Genomic DNA, 23477 nt, shown 5'->3' with positions numbered 1-23477 from the left:
CCAGTGAGATATTGAAAGTGGCTCCTCCTCAGCCATCCTCTCTTAGTTATTGTTCAGCATTTGGCCCCTTAGTGTGTGTGTGTGTGTGTGTGTGTGTGTGTGTGTGTGTGTGTGTGTGTTGCTGCTGCTGCTGCTGTTGTTATACCTTATATGAACTGTCTGATTGTCTTGATCAAGTTCAGGATGAGAGCTGACTCACTTTGTCATGTGCCTCTTCTGTACAACCTGTTCTTGGTCTCAGTGAGGCACTTCACCTGAGTGGTGGGTAAGATATTCAACCAGTGGCTTGCTTTTTAAATAACTTTGGAATCACAACCATGGTTGTAATAAATGCCTCTGTGATTTGCATTTAAATAGTATTTTCATCCACAGATCACAAAGAGGAAGGCATCTTAGCTCAGTATCATGACCTGAATTCTTTTCATCAGGAAGCCAGACTGTGTGCACCAAGCACATGTTTCCATCCATGTCTCACTCAATTTTGTGTACCCAACTACTCAGAACAAGCTCCGCTTGCCTTAGTGTAGGAGCACCCCAACAGCTCTGTTGTGTACTGACTTCTCTGCCTCACTCCTGCATCATGGTTGTGGATGCCGGTGAGATCTGAATGCAGTGATCTGCTTATGGCTGGGTGGGATGTGAGAGGCAGGAAGACACAGCATGGCTTCCCCACTCCCAGATGGTGCACTCAGCACCAGGCAGTTAGCAAAATCCTCTTGGGTTGTCAATGAAGGCAACTGGGTTTGTAAACGATTGAGAGACAGTAAATATAGACCCTGAAAGTCACCTTAGCAGTCACTTTCCAGAGTACAGCGGTATACCTCAAAAGATTCCATGCAGCCTTTGGGTTCATTGTCAAAATCCAGGGAAGACTTCAGAGACAAAGACCTGGCAGAAATCAGAGGCAGGACAAGAATCTGAAACAAACATCAGCCCGAGACTTCAGCCCAATGGATGACAGCTCCATCCTGATGACTCAATTTATCCACTGCTTCGACCTTCCCAGACAGCCTCCAGTCTTTGTGTCCCTTTTCATGTCATTCTTCCAAATCTGTTGAAAGATTTTTTTTTTCAAACTGCTCAGTTGAACTTATTTCATCATCAACACATTTTTCTCTGTCCCATGGATTCTTTAAAAGACATTCTTTGAAGATGTGTTTCTATTCAGACACAAGCTTTTGTTTAAAAAAATAAAAGAGGTGTAAATATGGAATGTTATTGAAAAGGCCTTATCTTGCTTTTGACATGACATCTGAAAATGTGTTTAAAATAAAGAGCAAGTGTTGTACAAGGCATGTGTCAAGGTAGTTGGCTTCCTGTAGTGAAAGCTGGGGAGTACTTTAAACGCATTTGTGCCCCTACAAATACCTTTCATGTGTTAAGACCCTGCAGCTCCATGTCTCTCTTGTAAATGTGGCTTCCTGATCTACCAGGAGAGGGCAGTGCAGGGCACTTGGTTTCGTTCTTTGTTTAGTTGGTACCATCATTAAACCATTTTCAATGAATAGCTTCTCCAGGTAGTTTTCCAAAAGTAGTCACATCACCTTTGCAAAAAAGCATGCTTGGGCTGAGAATGTAGCATATTAGAGGAGCACTTTCCTAGCAGGCTTGAGGCCTTGGGTTGATCCCTAGCATCCCTACTTACTCCCTTCCCCCTTGCAATCAAATAAATTAATTATGAAAAGTGTGCTCTCCCTGACTAGTTTATGTCCTTCAATGGAGATATCTCCCTTTCCCAACTACTGGCCATTTGCTCTGCATCATCATGTAACATGTTCACAATCCTATAGGACAGAAAAGAGTATAGGAAATTCATGTTTGCTCTTTAAACCTTGAAGTAGAATAATAAATGGCTGTTGGGGCAAATAATTTTAGAGATCATCAAATTTAGCCTCCTTATGAGGAAGAAAGGTAGTCTGATGTGGTCAGTGTCACACAGTAATTAGAGGCTGTCCCTTTCTGAAAAACAGTCTTGCCAAATGTTTGAATGTCTTTTGATCCAGGCACACAGCTCTCTTCTTATTTAATGATTGTCAACTCTAGTGCTTGAAACCTTAAGATTTAATGTCCTATAGTTTAAAGTAAAGGTAGGATTTCCTTATTATTTTTTAAAGCAGAATACTATTATATTGCATATATATATATATATATATATATATATATATATATATATATATATATACATACATACACACACACACACACACCCCTACATATTGCATTTTCTTTATCTAGCCATCTCTTGCTGAGTGGACATTTAGGTTGTTTCTATATTTTGGATATTGTAAATTGTGCTGTAATGAACATTTAGGGTGCAGATATATGTTTGAGATAGTGATTTAATTTCCTTTGGATATATACCCAGAACTGGGATTGCTGAATACTATGGTAACCATTTTTGACAACATGGATGAACCTGGAGGGCATTTTGCTATGTAAAATAAGCCAGAAACAGAAAGACAAATACTGCATGGTTTCACTTATATGTAGAATCTAAATCAATCAAGCTTATGGAAGCAAAGAGCAGAACAATGGGGCCCAGGGAGAAGTGGTGAGAAGAGTGTGAAGTCTCAGTTACACAAGATAATTCTGGAGAACTGACATAGAGCATGGTGATAATGGTTAATGATACAGAGTTGCATTTACTGAGATTTGCTGAAATATGCTGAGAATAGAACTTGTGCTCTTGCAACAAAGGAAAAAAAAACGATAATAGGTGAGGTGATGGACATGTCAATTAGCTTGATTGCTGTGATCATTTCACAATGTATATATGTATCAAAAATATACATATATATTTGTGTATATATATATATATATATATATATATATATATATATATATACAATTTTTATTTACCAATTATGTCTCAAGAAGGCTGAAATAAAAATAAAAATATGACATTATGCACGGGGGACAATAAGTCAGGGGAGGCATAAGTAACATTTTCCTGTGAAGAACACACTGCTTCCAAAAGGTGTTTCTGAAAGATGAAGATGGCTCTTTTATTGTAAGAGAAGGCACAGCCATCTGAATCAGGGACACTCCGCCATAGTCAGTAACTGTGCTGCAAGCAGGCAGACTTGGAAACCAGTGCTGGACTCCAGATTTCTTGAAGAAACCATGACTTAGTATTTCTGTGACCACTTGCCCTTGTTGGTCTACTGTTTACTCAATTTGCAAAACGATGATGTTGCATTCCTTTCCCTTCATTGATTAAAGCTCAGACCTTGTAGGGGTCTTTAAATGCAGATCATTGCAAGTGCTGCACAGAAAAAGCTGTTGCGCTCAGCTCCTTCACCACTTCTAGATGGGACAATCATTTCTCTGTGGGGCAGGGTACAGATAAGCAAGACAACCTGAACATGATTTTACAAGCATCCTAAACCTTGCTAATCCTCCTTGTAATGCTCTTCCTTCATTCATCCTCTGACTGCTACAGCTTATTCTATATTCAACTCATGTGTGCTCTTCTCTGTACCTCTTTGAATATTTCCGTCTCTCCACATTCCCTGGATTAGGTGCCAGTACTAGCCAGAAATTACTGGAAGTATATCAGTAGACACATTTTTGTTTCACTTGTGATGGTGTTGCAGAAAGCCAATGAGGACATGTTAGAGAAAGTAGAGACTTCAACAGCCAATTATAATACTTTATTCTCCCACCCACACCCATCTGTAGGGCCCCAGGACTTAGGATGAGTCAGTGTTGTGAGTGTAGGGTTAGGAATGGCCAATCAGAGTTGAAGTCAGGTAGGTAAGGGTTGCAGTCACAGAGAAGACACAGTCACTGTCATAGATACCAGCCACACAGAAGGGGAGGTGTGAAACCTTCTACCCTTCCACTGACCAAGCTGATGCTGAAATCAGACATTAAGGAAGCCTGGGGAATGTAGGAATGTGGTCCGCTGGATACAGAGAAGAACAGAGAAAGTTTACAAATGAACAGAAAGGACAGATATGGACCCTGACAGGATCCTGTATTTGTCCCTTAATTTAATGGCATTTACCACATATTGTGTCCTCAATATCATTAGGAGTCATTCCAAGGAAAGGAATTTTCTTTTTAATATACCTCACATACCTAACATAGTGACTGGCACAGAAAAGTACTTAATAGATGCATTATAGGTTTAGAAAATTAAGATATGCTGTGGAAATGCAAGTCATTTTTATTGTAATCAAGCCAAAAGTGTGAGCTCTGCTAAGGGAGATGGAGTTATAGACCTTTTTTTTTTTTTTTTTTAACCACATGTAATGGACAAACGGCTCAGCACTTTCCCTTGGTGCATTTCTCATTCAGATACTTCTAAACTAGTGCAGTTAACTAAGATAATGTGAATGAATGAAGTACAGATTTAAGGATACAAGGTTAAAGGAGTATGAGAGGAAAAGAAGAGCCTGCAAAACAGAACTTATGCTAGTACTTCTTTAAGGGGCAAGACTATTTCCTGGAATCAGCTGAGCAAGACAAAGTCTTGCCACTGTCCCCCAAAGTCACAGAAGTCCAAAGTTCCTGAATGACTCACATTCGTTTTTAATTCTGCATTAGAAAATTTTTATTAGAAACTATTAGTTTTGGGGCTGGGATTGTGGCTCAGAGGAAAGCGTTTGCCTAGCATGTGTGAGGCCCTGGGTTCGATTTTCAGCACCACATAAAAATAAAATAAAGGTATTGTGTCCATCTATACTAAAAAATAAATGTTTTTTTTTAAAAAGAAACTATTTGTTTCTTTAAAAAACAATTGTATTTTTATACTGCAATTGCATTCTATCAGTCTAGTTAACCCTCTAGCAAGGGAAACAGTTTTCATTCTTGCTACACGAAGACAAAGAAAATATTTACCAAGGTCTCCATAAGGGAAGGTAACATCATTTTGTTCTTTTTTTTTTTTTTTTTTTTTAAGAGAGAGAGAGAGAGAGAGAGAGAGAGAGAATTTTTAATATTTATTTTTTAGTTCTCGGCGGACACAACATCTTTGTTGGTATGTGGTGCTGAGGATCGAACCCGGGTCGCACGCATGCCAGGCGAGCGTGCTACCGCTTGAGCCACATCCCCAGCCCCAATTTTGTTCTTTTTTTTTTTTTTTTTAAAGAGAGAGTGGAAAGAGACAGAGAGAGAGAGAGAGAGAGAGAGAGAGAGAGAGAGAGAGAGAGAGAGAATTTTTTAATATTTATTTTTTAGTTTTCGGTGGACACAACATCTTTGTTTGTATGTGGTGCTGAGGATCGAACCCGGGCCGCACGCATGCCAGGCGAGCGCGCTACCGCTTGAGCCACATCCCCAGCCCAATTTTGTTCTTTTTATTGTTGATTGATATTGAAAATGTTAAGAAGGTGTGTCAGTCTTCAGGCAGGGGACTCTGAGCATGCCTCCTCTTTTAGCCTATGTTTGCCTCCCTGGCTATATTACCAACAATCCTTTGGCTCTTCCGAAACAGTGACAAGTTCTACTCTCAATAATGGAAAGCTGTGATTTGGCAAAGGGTTTCAAAATACCCTGGTATGTCAAGTATTACCTTCATTGGTGTAATTGGTACTAATGACATAGGCCTACTAGGCTCTTTGATTCTTCCCAGAAAGAAAAGGTTCAAATATGCTTGACCAGTATAATGAGAATATAGTAGAACTGTAGCAGCAATTCGAAATTTCTATCATCCTTATACTGATTAATTGTTCTGTGCTGTACTTATCATCTGATGTATTTGTGTATTTGTTTTATTTTGTTTCATAAGCTTCATGAGAAAAGGAGCTTATATATATATATATATATATATATATATATATATATATATATATACATATACATATACACACACACACACACACACATATATAATTTATATATATATATATATATATATATATATATATATATATATATATATTTACATTTCTGTTATTGTCAATATATTTAGTTCACTGTTCTATTCCTGGATCTAAGAACAAGCACACAGTGGGGACTCAAAAAATAAGCACCATACAGAATAATTAGTTCTGATTATCTGTCCTCCTTCAAGTAACACTTACCCAATAATTACATATATCTATCCAGCTCCATGCTTGCTTCCACACCCCCATATACCTAATTCAATACAGAAGAACTGTGGTTGCATGGGAACCAACAATGCTGGACCATCTTGAATTGAATCAATCTTGTCACTTCCATCTGCCCACCTCCACGACATCGTAGATTAATTATAACATAATATAAAACACATTTATATAGCATCATCACAATAGTTTCAGGGTCCTTTATAGTGTTAAAATCTCATTAAATTGCAGTTTCAAACATGAATTTCTTTAGCTTAACTGCATAAACGGAGCAAACAAGCTTTTCTTTGTTTAACCTCCCTATTCTAAAACTAAAAGACCAGCTGATCACAAAGTCCCTGAGTATTATTAATTACCAGTGGTTCAGATCAATGCACAGTGCTTGTCTAGAAAGCTATTTCCTCCTTAGGTGAATGGTTGGGAATACAATATATAGTAATCAACAATTTGAGAAGGTTGAGCATAGATTGAGGCTGAGAAAAGGCAGGGACTTGGCATTGCATATCTCCCGTGCAGATGGCAGAGAATGAATCTTGACTTCACAAGGAAGACAAAGCAAGGTGGAGGTGTTGCCATTACAGTCACACACCACATGAATGGCAGAGAAAAGACAGAAGCCCCAGAACACAGGCTTCCTCTCCAAATGCAGCTTTTTGCCATTGTGGGGAAAGCTGTTCTACTCCTACTTCACCATGGGAAAACTTCTATCCCGAGGAGCTTGGGGAGGGTAGCAGGAATAGATGAGAGCCCACCAACGAACAGAATGATGAAGCGGCCCTTTAAATATAAATCTCTGGAGCCCCAAACCTGGTAGATGTTCCCTTAAGTATTCAAATGAGATTGCAGCATCAGATTGGTATGCATTAGGCTGGTTTCAATGAAAATTAACATGTAATTGCTTCAAATGAAGTAAGTGAGGAGGTAATCTGTTCTTAAATTGGATTCCCAGGATTTTGTGGTACCATAATGCAGCTGTGAAATGAAATATATTTTAAGGATGATGTCCTCAAGGGGGTGAAGGGGCTGGGCGGGGGTGAGGGGGAGGAGAACAGAGAGTATATAGTGGAAGATCCTCTCTCCCCTGCCTGTTTCCTTCTTTCTCTGTCTTATTCTTGAACTGCCAATGGATGAGAGAAGTTCTCCTTTCCGTGGGTGGCTCCCATTCTCTGCTACCTAAGCAAACAGTCTCTCTCGTGTGCAGCAGCTGGTCTCCTCAACGTCTAGCTGAATATTGAGCTGATTCCCAGAGGCTGTATCTCCAAAACCTGGTCCTTCCTCAAAGTTGAAGTAGCAGGGAAAATGTTCATTCTGTATATAGTGTCTATAAAATCCTTCCATTGGTGAGGGGTACACTGCCATGGTTGGTCATATTGTCCAAAGCAGTGTGCAGTGGCCAAAATTATTGCTCCTCATATTCCCGGTATCTGAAAACAGAGACATGCATATTTGATCTCATGACCGACCCTTTCAATATCAAAGACAAGCTGGAGCAGCTACTGGAGCAACAGCAGCCAACTTCATTACCACCATTGGCTCCAAAACCTAGGTTCAGCCAGACCAGGCCACCCTGCTAGCAGCAATGATATGGTCTGTGAAGTCTGAAGATGAGCCTGGGAATAATTAACCTTCTTACCCTTCAATCAAGATGGAAAGCAGCTGGGTGAGGAGTCAGTGCAGGTTAATGCATTAAATTGTTTGCCTTTGCCATCCTAAGCTGAAATGGGATTTTCAGTCACAATGGAAATGAGTTGGCAATCTTCTAGTCCTGTGCATCAGTCTTCTGCACCAAAAAGCCATCTCAGATAGGGTCTGGGGATATTATGCACCAAGGCAACTGGGCAGAGCTGTTAAATTAAATGGGATCACTTGGCTATGCACAGGCAATACTGGGTGAAGGTTGGAGTAGCAAAGCAATACCACCAGTCTACACAGAGTCCTACCAAGGGGGTTTGAATCAGAATGCATGGCTGCCAGTGCTTCAGCTCTGGAGGAGATGTGATATACAATATGCTGGAGAAAGAATATATGCTTCAACAAAAGAGCTCCTATCAGAGCTGTAGAGTGGAGACATTAACAGAAAATCTGAAGAGAATTAGATCCTGCAAAGTTGCAATTGCACTGCAGATCAGGCCCCCAATCTGAGCCCTACTTTCCTTCCTTCACAGTTACAGCTTGGTTTTATAACTCAGCTGATGATTTTTTGAATTCCTGTCTTTGTTTCTCCCTCTGTTTATGTTGCTATTTTCTTTCTACACATGTGGAACAGCCCTGGTGTTAAAACTGATCAGAGCTAATGGCATCTTCAAATTTAGATGCTGTGTTTCTGGAGATGTCTCAGTATATATATGCTGCCAAAAGGATTTCTGAAGGAACTCCAAATGTGTTCACTCTCACTAAGAATTAGTGGACTTAATAATTCAAATAAGGTAGACAGGAAGAGAATGAGATTGGGGAGAGGTGACTAAACTCTGCCAACCAAGCTGAGATTAGGGGTCCCCAAAATCAATGGAAGTGAGATCTGTATGATTCTATCCAGTGACTTTTAATTCCTACTATTGCTATGAGCAAAAAGTTTTGAAGAAATTCCTACTCAAGGTCTTTGTTATGGGCAAGAAAGGGACTGAGTGATTTGCCATGATAAAATTTTAAATCACTCCATAAAGGTAATAGGTTACTTTTTGTCTGGATACTTTTAAAGATGTGGTATTTATATAACTTTGGATAAACAGTCTTTGTTGATTGACTTATTTCTTTCCCTATTTGGTGTGGGTGGGAAATAGTATTTACCTATCTGCCTAGGGTTCTGAAAGAATGAGATATACTGACCTCAGGATTCCCCAAAGAGAGGCTACTTGAACAAAAGAAGGACGCACCATGCTTTTCTTGATTATCCACAGATGAGGAACCTACCCTCCAGTTTAGCCTCTGGCATAAGCCCAGAGACTACTCCTTGATAGAATCCATAGGATCTTGAAAACTGAGCTACAACAGAAAAGGATGAATAGAGGTTGATCGTGTGTATGTATGTGTACATACGTGTGTGAGAATACACATTCAATACAAACCATTCCTTTTTTGATTATCTGATACTTTGTATTAATCATTTTGATACCATTCTCTGCTGTTAAATCCATTCAATGCTCACCTTGATATACCCTTTTGGCTTAACTTTTCTCAAAGTTTGTAATATTCACAGGAGAAAAGTAGAAGGAACCAGTGTTTTATTCCCATTTTAGAGATAGGGAGGGAGGATCTCACTGCAGGAGACAGAGGATGTGTAATTCATCTTAATCACTAAAGTTGTCTTGTGCAATGACCTCCATGAGCCCTTCTTTCCAGGACCTCATTTGCTTTGAATATGAAATCAGGGTCATGGTGTTAATTTCCTGCTCTTTAAATGCAAACCAACATCAAAGTTCAAGTATAAAAAGTAAAATATAAATCAGAATGCATAAGGTTGCAACAACAGTAGATACCAGAGTCTAACATGAAATTCTGAAAAATAAAATAAATAAAAGTCATATGAAAGATGCCTGGGGTCAACAGAGGTGTGATGAAATGTAGGAGATGAAGAACTAAATGGAAAATGCCCTGACTCCATTTATATAAGTAAAAGGACTATGAAGTACAGAAAATATAAGTGAAAAGCTGATCCATTACAGGATTCTGTTCCCAGCTCTATTCTTGCCAACCTCTCTTTGACCTATGAAATCCCCTCCTGTTTCTTTCTTAAAATCAACCTCAGAAGATTTAATTCTCATTTTATTTCCATTCCCTCTGGTAATCTATATCCTCACACAGCACTATGTCCCTCAATTCCAACCAGCAGACCACCCCTTCTGTTGATCCTCTGCTTCTGTCTAACGAGCCTAGACTGACAATTTTGCCAATAGTTTTCATACATAATAACTTAAGTGCATCACTTTTCTACAAACAAGTTATCATTAGAGTTCAATTCTTCTGCTCCTAGCCTTTGTGCCTGGTAAATATATTCCTTTGACGCATGTTTTGGAAGATGGCTCCGTTTTATGCATGTGCCATTAGTGCCAATTGCACAAAGCAGAAACACAAATTACCTGCATTCTGCAGGCATATCTAATAACCTAGACACCATGGGCTGGCATTCATTGCAGTCTCCGCCTCTATACAGGAAACTGAAAGGTGAGCACCCAAACTGCCTATTAATTTGAAATGTAGGTAAAGTGCTGCAGGCACTGAATAGCGTGTTTAGGGGAGCTATGGCACAGCATCATGCTCTGAGCTCTGTACTTGGCATAGGTCCTCACTCAGAATAGATGTTTCATTGTTGGTCTGTTTGGGGAGATGTGGAGCTAGGGAGCTTAGGACCCTGCCAAGACTGCAAACACATGAGTGCCATGTATTAGTATTAAAGTTAATTTCTGCTGGAGACAGGAGAAGGAATGAGATAAACACCAGGGGAAATGAAAAAAGGGGTGCATCCATGTCTGGAACACCTGCAAAGGCAGATGTGGATTTTCCTGCTATTGTGTTTCTATAAAGATCTTCTTCCAACTGGTTTTATTTAGGCAACTATCGTCAGCAAATCAGCCTCCCTTGGGGCTTTTAAAGTCCAATCAACTGGGTTTTCCTGGGAACAAATATTTATAACAAAAAGCCAGGGCTCCAGCAATGATGCCTACTGTCAGACTTCATGAGTTTATTAAAGGAAGCTAAGATGTGCCTTGTCTGCCAAGGAGGAAAGGAAGATGGGGACCACTTAGCAAATGGGCTGGCTCCTGCCTACTGAGCACAGGGCCTTTGCCTGCTGGTCTTGAGAATCTGTGTATAGATGAAAGCAGAAATGCAACCTTGGAAACGGTGACTCCAAGTCCCATGGAAATCCTACATGGATGTGGACCTTTTCAAATCAGCTTCTCCAGGGAGTCTTTTGCCTGGACTCACAACTACCAACTCAGTCTCATGAGCTCCTCAGTTGGTCTTTTTTAAACTAATAACAATGTCTGCAGGATTGGAGCTAATCACAGTGCTACTTAGAATTAGATTCCTATTGCCTTGTGACAGATACCATACTGTTTCTCTCTCTCTCACACACATGCATGCACACGTGCACGCGCATACACACACACACAATCTCATTCATCCAATAGGAAATAAAAATAACCAGGAGGATGGAAAACCCCATCTCTTATTTTCCCCCTTACTTCTCATTTTAAGCACATGTCCTTATGTTCTTCTTGTCTTTTTTTTCAACATTCTTCTTCTCTTTTTCTCCTATGCTGTGTCCTGTCAGCCTCACTCTCAATCTCAACTCCCAGTTTTGCTTCTTCCTGCCTCTCTTTTTCTCTCATTTGTAATGAGACTCCACTGCTGCCAGAGGGTCAGTTGTGTATATCACTGAGGGATCTGCATGAGGGCCACAATGACAAGAAAAGCTGTCATCAAATTTTACACCTAGCTTCATATAAAATGCACTGTCCAAGGCAAGGACAGAGAGAGAACCAGAAGGGCACAGAGGGTATTTTAGGGAGAAGGGGGCAGATAGGAGAGAGCCTGTACTGGATGGGTGGGTAGTGAGATAAATTTTTATGCTTTCCACATAGGGGTATTCACCAAGACAAGTTGGCTTCCTTTTTTAAACCAAAACATGTTCTGAGAAATCTTACTAGGTAATCCAACAATTCATAACAGTATCAGTGGTGGGCTGTCTGTGTGGTCTCTTGCACAGAGACATAGAGAAAGCTGATCCCAGCTGTTAAAGTGCAGGAAGTCAAGGAAAGTGATATATATATATATATATATATATATATATATATATATATATATATATCCCTTAGACATTACTTCTTGAGAAGAGGCAGGGGGCTGTCCTGCCACTGGCCTTTCCCATAAATGATGCTACATATGTTTAGTAAACCAATAAGCAGTTGTCTGAGTAGCTACCTTAGACCAAATGGTCAGAATTCCTGAGACACAGCAGAACAGATTGTATCCTAAAGGAATTAACAACCTGATGGACAAGGAAGACCAGCCCCCAAGAATCAAATAAGAGCCATGTGTATGTTGGTTCATGACTCAGTATCTTACATGCACAAATCCTATTTCTTCTTCTAGGTCTCTGCACTCATCCATTTACCCAAACCAGAAAAATAAGAGGTAGATGGATACCTTGCTATAGAGTACAGATCTCATGGGGAGAGATTATTAGACAGTTTTACCCCTTACTCTCTATTATAAGCACATTTCCTTAAAATGGAAAGGCTTTTCCATCCTTCTGGTTCTTTTTATTTCCTATTGTATGAATGAGATTACCAGAGTTCTAATTCCTGCTCCATGATTTATTAACTATGTGACCTTAGGTAATGTATTAGGCTTCAATTTCCTTGTGAAATTGCAAAGTGGAGATGTTTTCATATCTACCAGAGTAGTTGTATCACTCAAGTAAAATGATGCCTGAAAGGTTTTAGCATGATGCCTGGTGCATTTCAATGGTCAATAAATGTTAGTCATCATTATTGTACCATAATCCTTCCTTTCCATTATTACTTCTTCCATTTCTAAATTCTGAATGTGGACCACAGCTTCTACTTCTTAACATCTCTAATTTCTTTCCCCCTCTCCTTAGCCCTTGCACAGACCTCAGCATCACTTGCAGGGATGGCTCATTGCATGATCTCATGAATAGTCTTGCTCCTTCCTCTTAATTTGGGCTCCTAAAATGAAATATGGTCTCTCTAGAATACAGATCTGAGCACAAAAGCTGCCTTCTTGAAACTCTTTGTACATACACAGTACATTCCAGATTCCACTGAGTAACTTAAAAGGCCCTTCCTGAAAATGACTCTGCTCACCTCTCCAGGTTTCTTGCACCTTGGATTTTCCACTTCTAGCACAATCCTCCTCATCAGCCATTTAAAATAATGGATTTTAGTTTTGGACATCAGAAAAAGCTGCAAGATTTATTTTTAGTATTGTGTGTGCTTCTGAGTTTGTGTGTAGGGGGATTGGGTATTTGTAAACTACAGGCATCTTTTAAAAACTCTGGGTGCCTGATGTGCATTTCAAGCCAGAAAGCACGTCCTGATTTTGACCACACAAAAGGCCATACCCTGTCCTATTTATCTCTGTATTCCCCTGGCACACTGACTGATACACACTAGGGATGCACAAAAACTATTTATTATCCTACTGAGTAAATAAATCAGCAAAGGATGTTTTTTCATGATACTGTGATGCCCACGAGAACTATGCAAAATTGCGTATACCATAGAGTATCAGGAAGTAGAATATAATACATTGTACTGGTGTGTGTGTGTGTGTGTGTGTGTGTGTGTGTGTGTCTGTGTGTGTGTATATGAAAAGGGTGAGATTGACTGGGATCCAGATAGGGGACAGATGTGTGTCTATTGGCAGAAAAAGGAGCACAGGACAGAAAAGGTGCAACATCACTTTTTGGAAGCACCTTGAGTCTCCACAAGTACCCGTGTGAGATGTGGGGGAGTGAGAGACTGCACATAAGCCATCTGTATATGTCAGTGCATGCCTGTGATGCGAACAGAAACAAACAACCAAGATCAAAAGGGTCCTCTATTTATCCATTCTTCTCAGAAGAGTCTGATGGATAGAAATTGTGGGCAAAAGAACACTGAACAATAGCAGGGAGATAACTGTTTCTCTCCAGCCTGGTAGTGGAAAGTTACCTCTTAAAGGAGAGGTAGTGTGACATACATGTGATACACACCATGGACACTGCTGAGGGTAACAAGCAATGACTGTACCAGTTATTCGTTATGGGAAGGAAAGGTGTTTCTTGCATTTTTCTTCCCTCCATCTCCCCTTCTTCTATGTGATAAATGGGGGCTGAGCTGTTTGTGGTATGCAGAGGCTGACAAAATGAGGCGATGGGATTGGAAATCAAAGCTCTCACCATAGCTGGCCGTGTGCCGGGGCTTCACAGCTACCTCTCATGGCGGGGGCAGCAGGAGGGGGAGGAAGCAGCTGCTGTCATTTTTCCCTTAGGAGTTGTTTTTGGTTTTAGTTTTCTTTCTCCTAAGACAAGAGGAGCTGGAGGGGGTAGCCAAGTACAAGAAAGAAAAAGAGAAAGTCTCGAATCAGAACATCCAAGCAAAGGGGCAGGGGGGAGAGGGGAGATGGAAGCAGGTAGAAGAAGCATTTAGAATATAACTTTTTTCTATTTTTTTCTGGCCATGTCCTTGTGGCCTGTCTGTCCTTCTTTGGTGATTTAAGTTACTCTTTATAATTTGTATATTGTGGTTTAATTTACAGAGGGCTTTGGAAGTAATTCAAATATCTGCCCCTTTCATGTGTAGAGAAACTGAGGCACAGCACATTATGAGCACTTTCACCTGCTCCTCTTGGGTCCTATTGTCAGTGTTTTGCCCTGATAATTCAAATGTTTTTGCATTTCTGGCTCCTTGTCCCAGACACATTTCTACTTCAAACTGCCCCATAAGGTCTCTAAGCCTGAGTCTCGCAGGTTGACTCTGCCCTCTGGTGGATCAAAGGATGGTGAAAGAGGTAGAAAAGGGAAGTCCTTCCAGAAAATGTACCCTGGCATGGTTCCCAGAAAAATCTTTGGTTAAAGCAACCCGAACCCTAAATGAATACAGCTCAATATGTCTGTGATGTATTAATATCCTGATAAGCTGGTCAGAATGTGTTTCCAAATAGACCTATTACATAAGTAGCAATAAATACGAACCATCTCTCACCTCTCCACAGTTTGCGTATAGAAAGGGATTCCAGGGCCATGCAGACAGAGTCTTGGCAATGCTGACCTTCTGACTAATGAGAAGTCCTGAGCCCCGCTAACATAGGTCCCCAGTGACATCCACATCACACAATAGTGCCCTTTGCCCACCTTTTTAATGACTTTCTATTTTGTTTTACAACCTGCAATCTGCTGCATGTCCTGGTCAACAGTATCTATCTTTTCTGCCATTGCTTGTGCCCTGGATGCTTTTATGGGCATTGATTTCCTTCACTGGTTCCCCAAAGAGGTTCTTTTCCTTGAGCCAGAGCAGCATTCCAGCGGATTACAGTGTCTGCCACTCTGCACTCCGATTTATTGCCATCCTGGGTTTTATTCTCTCCTACACTTGCAGCCAAGCCTCATTCATTTCGTTTTCTGGGGCAAGCAGAATGGAAGAGGTTGCTATTAATAGGAGAAAGGATGTCATGCCGGCAGGCTTAGTGATGTCTACGTTTATAGCCTGAAGTTCCAGAGGCTAACTCTAGCCTTAGATCCACCCTTCTCCATCTGAAGAACTGAACAGAACAGGAGGCTAGTGATGGGAAATGAAGAGAAAAAGGTTTACACTGTTTTTCAAGCTTTCTTGGATGAAGGATACTATTAGATTTGGACAGGATCATTCATATGTCTTCCACTTTTCCATGCCCTATGGCTAGTTTGCATTTGGTGGGAAACTTACCAAGGTTGTAGATGAAGTCTGAGGGCAGAGAGGTGGATGAGAGGAAGATGGAGATGAGGGAGCATATGGTAAGGGATGTAGCGGATTCTTCCTATGAGGATGGTTTGCTCTCAGGTTTCCCTATGGATTTCACAATGAGGTATGTGAATCCAATTGAAGTTGCTCTATATGTTGCGGTTGTTTTTTCTACATTGATAAACATGTTTACTAGTTATTTATCACAAATTAAGTAGTAGAGAAATTTCTAAACAATGTCTCACAGATAGTAAATATATTTTGAGTATTAATACATAATATAACAACTCAACTGTTGCTTGTCCCGCCTTAGTTTATGAGATGTAGAATTCAGAAGTTACCCAGGACCACAGAGAGCAAAACCCCAGATGAGGTCTGCAGGGCCCATTCTCAGCTCATTGTGGACTGGCTCCAAGCAATGTGAATTTATACTTCCTTCACATAGGAACAAGGGGCATAAAGAATCTTCTGATGCATTATAGTTGTAAGGATAAGAGTTAACTCAAACAGCTTAACTTGCCAGGAGTTCATGCAGGCACAGAGAGATGGCAAGGTCAGAAATCCTCTTGGACAGTGTGGCAATTTTCTTTGGGGTGGATTGATGTTATTGGGCCCAGAAGATCTTTGTATTAAGTTTTCTCTTTATAAAATGCTCCTAGGGAAGTAAAATTTGCAAAAATAGCCCTTGTGTGGGTGTGGGGTGGAATCTATTTGGTCATATATTCTATAGGAGGAATTTCTAGATGGTTGATAAAGAACTTTGTATCCAACACTGTATCTCTAGAAAGATCAATGTTGCCAAATGAATAATATTTTGTACTGCATATATGACTGTACAGGTTAGTTTTCCAGCTTCTTGCATATATGCTGATGCAAAGTGCCTGCTTTATCCTCAACGAGATAATAAAGAACAGGGAAGCGGATCCCTCAAGACTATCTCCTGATTTGTCATTCCCAAATGTTCATACATGTCAGAACATTGGGAAATATGACCCAACTGCTTAGACCCTCTGGGCTCTTACCTTCTCTTTTAAGACAAGAGAAATACAATTTAAGATGGACTTTCTAAAAACAGAATTTAGGTTGGGTTTTTCCTTCCCCAATTACTTCATATTGGTTCTATGTGTCTATATTAGGTAACCAAAAAAGAAGAATAGAATATTGTTGGTATGAAAAATCTGTGGACTTGCTGGGCATGGTGGGGCTCCCCTGTGATCTCAGTGGCTAGAGAAGATCCTTGGCAGGAGGATCATGAGTTCAGAGCCAGCCTCAGCAACTTAGTGGGGCTCTAAGCAACTCAGTAAGACCCTGTCTCTAAATAAAATATTTTAAAAGGGGGCTGGTGTTCAATCCCCAGTACCAAAAAAGAAAGAAAGAAAAATGAAAATCTATGGCCTCAATAATATGTAAGCCATGCTAAAACTGTTACATCTGTCTTCCCTCATTTCCTCAACTCAACTCTCTTTTCCTGATCTCAGAGACCTCCCTTTTCTTAAACTTTTCAGTGCTATTTAACTCAAGCTACTTATTAAGAATTATTTCAGCTCCTGCAGATAACTGTATTGCCATTTCCTTCCTCTGGGTATTCTGCTGATCATTGAACATTTTTAACAGGTTTCAATGAAACTAAAACTACCAAAGTGCATCCTATTCTTAATGAGAACCCAATTCCTGAGCCCGTTAGGACATAGGGAGGAGATTTATTTTTGTGCTCAATTTTGTAAGGAGGAGAAAATAGACTAATCTGATGTCCTCACAGCTGACCAGTAAGTGAGGACCCACCCTTTACATGGGTTCATTTCTCATAGGTTCAGTTATTTTTGATCAACTGTGGCCCAAATATACTAAATAAATGGAAATTTCCAGAAGTAAACAATTTCTGTTTTTTAAACTGTACACTGCTCTGAGTAACATGGTGAAATCTCATGCCACTGTAGCCCATCTCACTCAGGAGGGGAATCATCTCTTTGTATAGCATATGATATAATGAGATTTTTTGAGAAAGAGAGAGAGGCACTACATTCACATGACTTTGGTCATAAAAAGTTGTTATAATTGTTGTACTTTATTAGTAGTTATCGTCGGTAATCTTTCACTATGCCTAATTTACAAATTAAACTTTATCATAGGTGTGTATGTATAGGAAAAAACAAAATACACATAGGATTTGGAGGTGTCTGCAGTTTTATGCATTCATTGGGAGGTCTTAAAACATATCCTCTAGAGATTAAGGGAGGTTTGCTATGATAAGAAATCATCTTGAAAGATAGAACCACTTCCACTTAAAAACCAGTTGATTAGCAGGTTGAGGGGAAAGGAAGCAAAGTCTCAAAAGTGATATTAGTTAGGAAGAGGCTGTGAAATCCCTTGTTAGCCATATAAAGTCATAAGATTAAGAGTGGAATGTTGTCTCCCAGGGGTAAGAGAGGGTTACCACACTCTTATCCCTCCGATTCTTTGCAATTCCCTTGATGATAACACTGAAAGGAGTAACCATGTTACTCATTTTATTGCATGCATTTATATTCTAATGAATATTATCTGATTCTTTTGTGTTCTCCTGAGATGAAATAAAACATGCCCTTTTGCACTTCTACTCTTCTTTCTCCCAAGAATCTGCATAAGAAGTGAAGGCATGTTTGCATCTGATACATTTTAGTAATTTTCATCAGTGTCTTTACAGTTCTGCTCCACTTTATTTTCTAACTTAGTATCCCCTTCCTCTCTCTGTTCAACATGGCAAAGAATGGAACAGTTTTGAGTTTTAGAAAGCCCTGCCCATCGGGGAATAGGGAAATTATAATGTATGCACAGGTGCTAGACATGGGCACTCACTTGAGAGGTCTGCATGAATCTCTACAGAGCAAGGTGAGAGCTTAGTCATAATGAGACCTGCTCAGCTGGAACTTTTGACTTTACCCTTGTCTTGCACAGATGTGAAATAGAAGACCAGGTAGATGAATTGACTTGGCCATGTTTGTACATTTTATATCCTCAGATCTGGAATTTGAGAAGTGTCTCTGCCCCCAGATTTGTTTCAATGATTTCAGGAGATCCTAATTACAGTGAAAGGGCTTGCATGCTGCCATGCATGAAGAAAGTTTGAGCTATTATTTTTCTGGTTAATTAACAAAAATACTCTCATAAAATGTCTGTTGCATCCTCTCTTCTCATAGTGCAAGATTTTGTGTAACACAATATCTGGCTTTATGATTTCTAGTAACATTGCCCACAAGTGTTACAGATGCAGGCATCGTAGACTCCTGGCAGCCCAGCATGAGTAACTATGGAGAAGGGTTGGAGAGAGTCCAGTATTTGGACTCTGTGAGGTCAGCTATTTTCTCAGAGACACATAGTTTAGGATAGATGCCTACTATCATGTGTCTTCACCCCCAGCAACCACTATTTACCAACTGGTTACGGTCATGGATTCAGTACCGTAATATGCACAACAGGTCTAGGAGGAATTTAATAAAAGACAGATAAAGAAAATACATTGGTCCTTCCTTCAAAAGTACCATACAGCATAGTGAGAGTGATGATGGAGCTGCATAAGGTGCAGCATTGAGAGTGGAACCAAAGGGAATGTTCATGTGGGTGAGGAAGTGGAAAGGGGCTTTAGGAAAAGAGCATAGTGTGAAATGGGTTAAGAGCATGGCATACCATCCCACAGTGAGGAAGTTGTAGGAAATCTGCAAACAGTGTAATATGATGCCTGTGCAAAACAGTGGGTCTAAATGAGCTTGGAAGTATGAGCTGCAACCCAGACCTCAGATCCTGGTATGTGTTTCTGAACCGTTTCAGCTTTATTCTGAAATCAATGGGAACCAGTGACAGGTTTGAACCAGTGCATCTCACACACATTTGTTATAAAGGTACCGTCAACATGTCAGAAACAGTATAGAGTGGAGAGAGGTTGAGCCTGGAGGCAGGAGGCTAGGTAGGAGAGTATGCTGTAGCTGTGTGTCTATCCAGGTAAGGTGAGCCTGGATTCTACACCCACCCTCCCTGACTACCTTGTGTCCAGAAGGTGGCCAATTTGCATTGAGATTAGGGAACAAACAATTTGAGCTTGTTGAGAGTTCAAGATCAGGAGAATTTATTCAGGGAAAGAACCAGTTTTCCTGTGTCCCACCTGGAATCCCTTCCTACAGAAACCAGTTAATATGGAACATCATCAAAAGCACCAAGTGGCTCAGTAAAGGACTTGGATAATCCTTTGCCCAGTGTTGATGTAAATAAATTGCTCTTGAGGGAATGACAGATGGGTCTCTGATGCCCCCAAATTGGTCCCTCCTGTTCACCTACTACTCTACCCTTCCATCTCTGTGCCTGCCTCAGGGACATGCCTTACTCTTTCTGCCTGCCTGGAGCTTTTAGGTGCAAAGGAAAGAAAGCACCTCTTTTTCATTTAAGAAGAACTTCCTACTTCTGGTTCCTCATTGGCCAGTGTACTCCCAGGGTTAAAATTGGGCCTGTTTAGTTTTTTTTTTTTCTCTGTATCCATCCAGTGTTTATCATCCAATTGTCTGTGCAGGCCCCCTGCCTTCTTTCATTTAAGTAGCTGTTATCTTCTTTGTATCATAAGCTCCTAAAATATAGAGTAAGGAATAATGTTTTGTTCTGACGAGTGAGCACTGCATCTCCACAGGCATACAAGCACAATAAATAAATGTGTAATGTTGAGTATGGTGATGCAGACATGCATTTGGCTACTTGAAAAATAATAATGAAGAGAGGGGACGACTGCATTTCCACACAGAAGGATGGCAAATGTTAACACCTTCCTGCTCCTGCAGAGGCCTTTATGCCTTCCCTTCCATACATACATATGCTGACTCTCATACAACATGAAGATCAGGGTGGGGAAGGGAATCTTTCCCCCATTTCATACATTGGAAACTGAGTCACAAGATGACTGGGGAGGCAGGCCTGTCTCAGCAGAAAAGATGTTGAAACAGGACTCAGGTACCTTGACTCCAAAGAAATCACACCAACGGTCCTGGGCTTGGTTGCTGCCTCTCTCAAATACGAATGCTCTCACTGAGGTGATATCATATAAAATACTGGGATGCTTGGCAGCTTCCAGATGGTAGAGATCTTGTTAAAATCTGAGTAACACCCAACACATTGTCAAGCTTGCAGAATGTTCACCACGGAATCTCTTTCAGAATCCACTATCCAGAAAACACCGCTATTTTATCTTGGATTAAGAAATCAGGAGATGCAACTCTCATCACAAATCTTTTTTTTTTTTTTTTTTTTTTTAATAAATAGCTAAATAGCCTTAGGCTTGTGAACAAAACAGATGCATAGTCTTAACCTCTTTTGGTTCTTTGTTGGTAGGTTATCTCCTATGTCCCTCCATGTGTCAGATTTATACTCATTTGAAAAGTTTTCTCCATACATACCACTTCTGCAGGACCCTCCTTGGCCCATCTAACTAGGCTAATTTTCCCAATGCATGTCTACTTGCTGTACAATACCCATTGTATTCTATCATATAGAAGTGTCATGTGTCTTCATGTCCTCCTCTTTCTATGCTCCTCTTGTGCAGGAACAGAATGTGTGTCTGTCTTGCTTGCTTATGTATTGAATCCCTTCAGTATTTAATGATGCGTGACACATAGTAGGTGTTTAATAAATAAATGGGTAAATAAATGGATTAAATACCTATTCAAATGCACCTCAATTTATCCACATCACTCTGAGTAGAAAGGCTATATATTCAGTGGGCCTGAAGAATGCGTAGGAATCTTGTGAGACACAAATACCCCTAACACACAGCCCCTCCTGTCAGCCTTGCTCAACTTCTTCCTTTTGCCAGAAGAGATTTTCTGCTTAGATATGGCATGGTATGAACAAGACCACACATATTTTGGAAAAGTAAAGTAAAAAACCTCTCAAAGAAGGGGAAACCTCAGTATTCCCATTGTGACTGGTGGTGACTGGCTTCCCTATCCTTGTAATCTTCTCTCTGTTGCATGTTCTTTCCCACTTCCAAATAAATTATTTTCTTTTGATGTTACTGGGGATTGAATCCAGGAATAGTCATCCTTTTTTATAAGTTTGAGAAAGGGTCTCTTGCTGAATTGCCCAAGCTGGCCTCAAATCTGCCATCTGCCTTCTTCAGCCTCCCAAGTAGCTGAGATTACAAATGTATGCCACCATACCAAGGGTAAATATGATTTTTTGTCCTTTCATTCTTCCTCCCCAGGCCCCTTTAATAGCAGCTCACTCTACAGCCCAAAGCAATCTCCTCATGTAGCATGCTAGGACTTATCCCTTTCTGGACATCTTGTTCTGTCCTTACAGAACCCTGCTCATATCAGACCAGAACTCTTGTCTGGGGTATGCGCCATATTTACATCCACAGCTCTGGGTACCGTTTTCTTCCTAAGGAGACACTCCACCTGTTCTTGATTTATCTACATGTACTTTTCATTAAAGGTGTGCTCAGGAATGAACCCTTCATAAGATTTCCGATCTACACATTCCTGTCCCCAGCTGAATTCTTAAAACTCTCACAGGTGTCCCTCTTCAGTACTGAGGGCTGACTGGATTGTATCAGCCTTAATGTGGGTGTCCCACATCCCAGAAATGAGCTCAGGCCTCCAAGCCTCCACTTGGACCGGAATGGCCCCTCTACTCCTGAGGGTAGGCTTTAGAAGTCACTTTCCTCTCTCCCAGGGTCAGAGGACACCAACTGTACCCTTGCTCCCAGTGCTTGACTCCAGAACAACTTCTAGTATCTGCCCTTCTCTGCAGCCTGCCAAAATGCCCCACAAACCCTCCCTCTAAGGGTTTCACCTTCCAATCCCAAAGTGTCAGTGAGAACTACAAATAGAAATGTCTTTATTCTGGTTCCCAAGAAGCAGAGCCAGAGATGAGGATTAGTGTACAGGTGGCCTCTTAGGGAAGTGGCCCTAGGAGAGGGGGCTGTAGGAGTGGGGGAAGTAGGGAAGGACGAGAAGCTCTTGAGTTAGGCAGAGTGGCTAGGGCTCTTCCTACTCCCACTCAGAGTGATGTTGGTGCCCCTGGGGTATGCAAGTACCAGGGCATTTGCAGCTCCCTGTGAGAGGGTGTGAAGAGGCCAGGAACCTAAAGGCAAACCTCCAAAGAGAATAGAATGCGTGGGCTGTTAGAAGCAGAAGCACAGAAACCTGGGGAGAACCTCAGAGCTGAAAAAGGAGGCCTAAGAAAATTGGGCTCTACAGCAACAACTGCTGTGTTTTGTGTAGGTGGGAAAGGCATCAAAATACCAGAGACCCAGGCTTGGAATCCTACCTCCCGTCTGAGCTGGGCTTGTGGCTTGAAGCTTCAGATCCCCACGATGGGCTTGCACACCTCTTCTCTGCAGACCTGAGTGTCCTTTCCTCACTTTCCTGACCCTTTTCCTCCAGTGTTGCCTCTTTTAGTCAGTGATTAAGGTGGAACATTACAATGTTCCTTTCCCTTGGTTGAAAATACCTATGAGACTTCTTGTTTTTTTCCACTTGGCCTAGAAGAGGGACTTTTAGAGTTTTCCACAGTATTTGTACAAAAGGCAGATAAAGCAAGAGCTGGCTAAGAGCTCCAGTTGGTCCACATCTCCCTACTTCCCCTCGGTCCTTACTGCAGTATCTTCAAAAGTCATTTCTTTCATAGAAAGGGTAAGGGACAGGAGAAGACCATGGCTGTTCCTACTGGCCTGTGGTAACAAACTGTTTTAAGAAATCACTGTTCCTCTGAGAGGGAATTCTAAAAACAACCAACTATCCTAGGGTTGTTGATGAAAAAATCCAACAGAAACTATTCAAATGATGAGGTCTTCCACCCAGGTTTTCAGGATGGGCCACAGGGCTGCAGCAGGCTGAGCAGGGATTCTCCCCCCCCCCCCACCCCGCCCCCAACTGGGAGTTTTAGTCTTTCTGGGAGATATATCCTGCCCCCACTCCCAGAGGTATCACATCACCCAAATTAACTATCTAGAGAGATC

The 23477-nt window shown here is 40.9% G+C and overlaps 1 protein-coding gene across 4 annotated transcripts in view; it reads left to right on the top strand.

The window, feature by feature from the left end:
* The window catches only part of NTM (neurotrimin), a 411195-nt gene that overhangs the window by 195713 nt on the left and 192005 nt on the right, over nucleotides 1–23477 (top strand). Inside the window, exon 1 of one of the 4 annotated variants that reach the window (XM_081279774.1) lies at nucleotides 15368–15623. The exons of the other annotated variants lie outside the window; for them this stretch is intronic. Coding sequence (XP_081135900.1) covers nucleotides 15496–15623 — 128 coding nt within the window. The 5' untranslated portion in view covers nucleotides 15368–15495. Of the gene's footprint in view, nucleotides 1–15367; nucleotides 15624–23477 lie in introns of those variants that run through there. 4 annotated transcript variants of the gene reach the window in all.

The sequence above is a fragment of the Spermophilus citellus genome (assembly GCF_964194105.1).
Source record: "Spermophilus citellus genome assembly, chromosome: 2".
Classification (NCBI taxonomy): domain Eukaryota; kingdom Metazoa; phylum Chordata; class Mammalia; order Rodentia; family Sciuridae; genus Spermophilus; species Spermophilus citellus.
Note: the sequence above shows the minus strand (reverse complement) of the source record. Positions and strands in the feature narration are given on the sequence as shown.